Source organism: Perkinsus marinus, assembly GCF_000006405.1.
Source record: "Perkinsus marinus ATCC 50983 genomic scaffold scf_1104296950350, whole genome shotgun sequence".
Classification (NCBI taxonomy): Eukaryota; Perkinsozoa; order Perkinsida; family Perkinsidae; genus Perkinsus; species Perkinsus marinus.
Genome location: NW_003209639.1, coordinates 1 through 910, shown reverse-complemented (window position 1 = coordinate 910; position 910 = coordinate 1). Strand labels below are relative to the sequence as shown.

The following is a 910-nucleotide window of genomic DNA, read 5'->3' as shown; positions in this document are numbered from 1 at the left end:
CGGTTCCCTGTGTTGGGTCGCCTCCCACACTGTGGACCCTCAGTGTGGCGCTTTCATTGCCAATCAACTGTTCAGCCGATGACCAGATGTCGTTCCAAGTGATGGTACAAGTCTCGAGTAACGTCTTTCCCAACAGAGAATTTTCTCCGAGTGATACACCGCGCACGCAACAGAAAATTTGCGCAGATTTTCTGCCGCGCGCTGCTGTATAATATAGCCGTTTCGGCGGACGGAGATGTCGCATTTTTGTTTTGGGAAGCTCTTTGAGGAGGTCGCCTTGCATGTGGTGTCTCAAGGAGGTAGTTCGACACAGGTGTTTCAACGAAAGCCACAGAGCATGCTTTAGACTACACCAATACCAATTATGCTGATGTTCGTTCAGCCTGAGCAACAATCGTTTGCTTTGTTAGTTGACTCTAATTTTTGTCTTCTCCATGAAGGTCGCTTTCACCATCGCTGCTCTGTCCGTTGCCGTCGGCGAGTATTGTCAGGATATTTGTGATGGTTATTCTCCCTGTGCTGACTCCAAGTATGGCTCCTACTGCAAGGGCAACGGTGTCTGCTTTGGACTCTACCATAAGGATGATGGTTACTGCTTCCAGCCGACCGAACAAGACACCTGTGATGACTACACGTTGGAGCCGGTGGCTTGTACCGAACCCACACCCACCTGTCAGGACGTCTGCAATGATATGTCTCAGTGCCGCGATTCCAAGTGGGGATCGTATTGCAAGACTTGGCAGAATCCGGCGGTTTGTTTCGGTATCATCAAGAAGGATGATGGTTCTCTTTGCTTTGCCCCCACTGATAGTGACTGCGAAGGTGAACCCTACTATTGTTAGCCTAGTTTAGGTATTCCTTAGCATCAACTATGTTGGTCGAATGTTCTTTTGGGTAGTTGCGCAATCAA

General features: G+C 49.1%; 1 protein-coding gene across 1 annotated transcript; it reads left to right on the top strand.

Annotated features, from left to right (window-relative positions):
• Positions 1 to 434: 434 nt before the first annotated feature.
• On the top strand, positions 435 to 822 carry Pmar_PMAR021580 (hypothetical protein; the record flags this gene model as incomplete). The annotated part of the gene is made up of 1 exon (XM_002778179.1): positions 435 to 822. A coding segment is annotated over one exon (388 nt), but the record flags the coding sequence as incomplete, so codon positions are not given.
• Between the last annotated feature and the right edge of the window lie 88 nt (positions 823 to 910).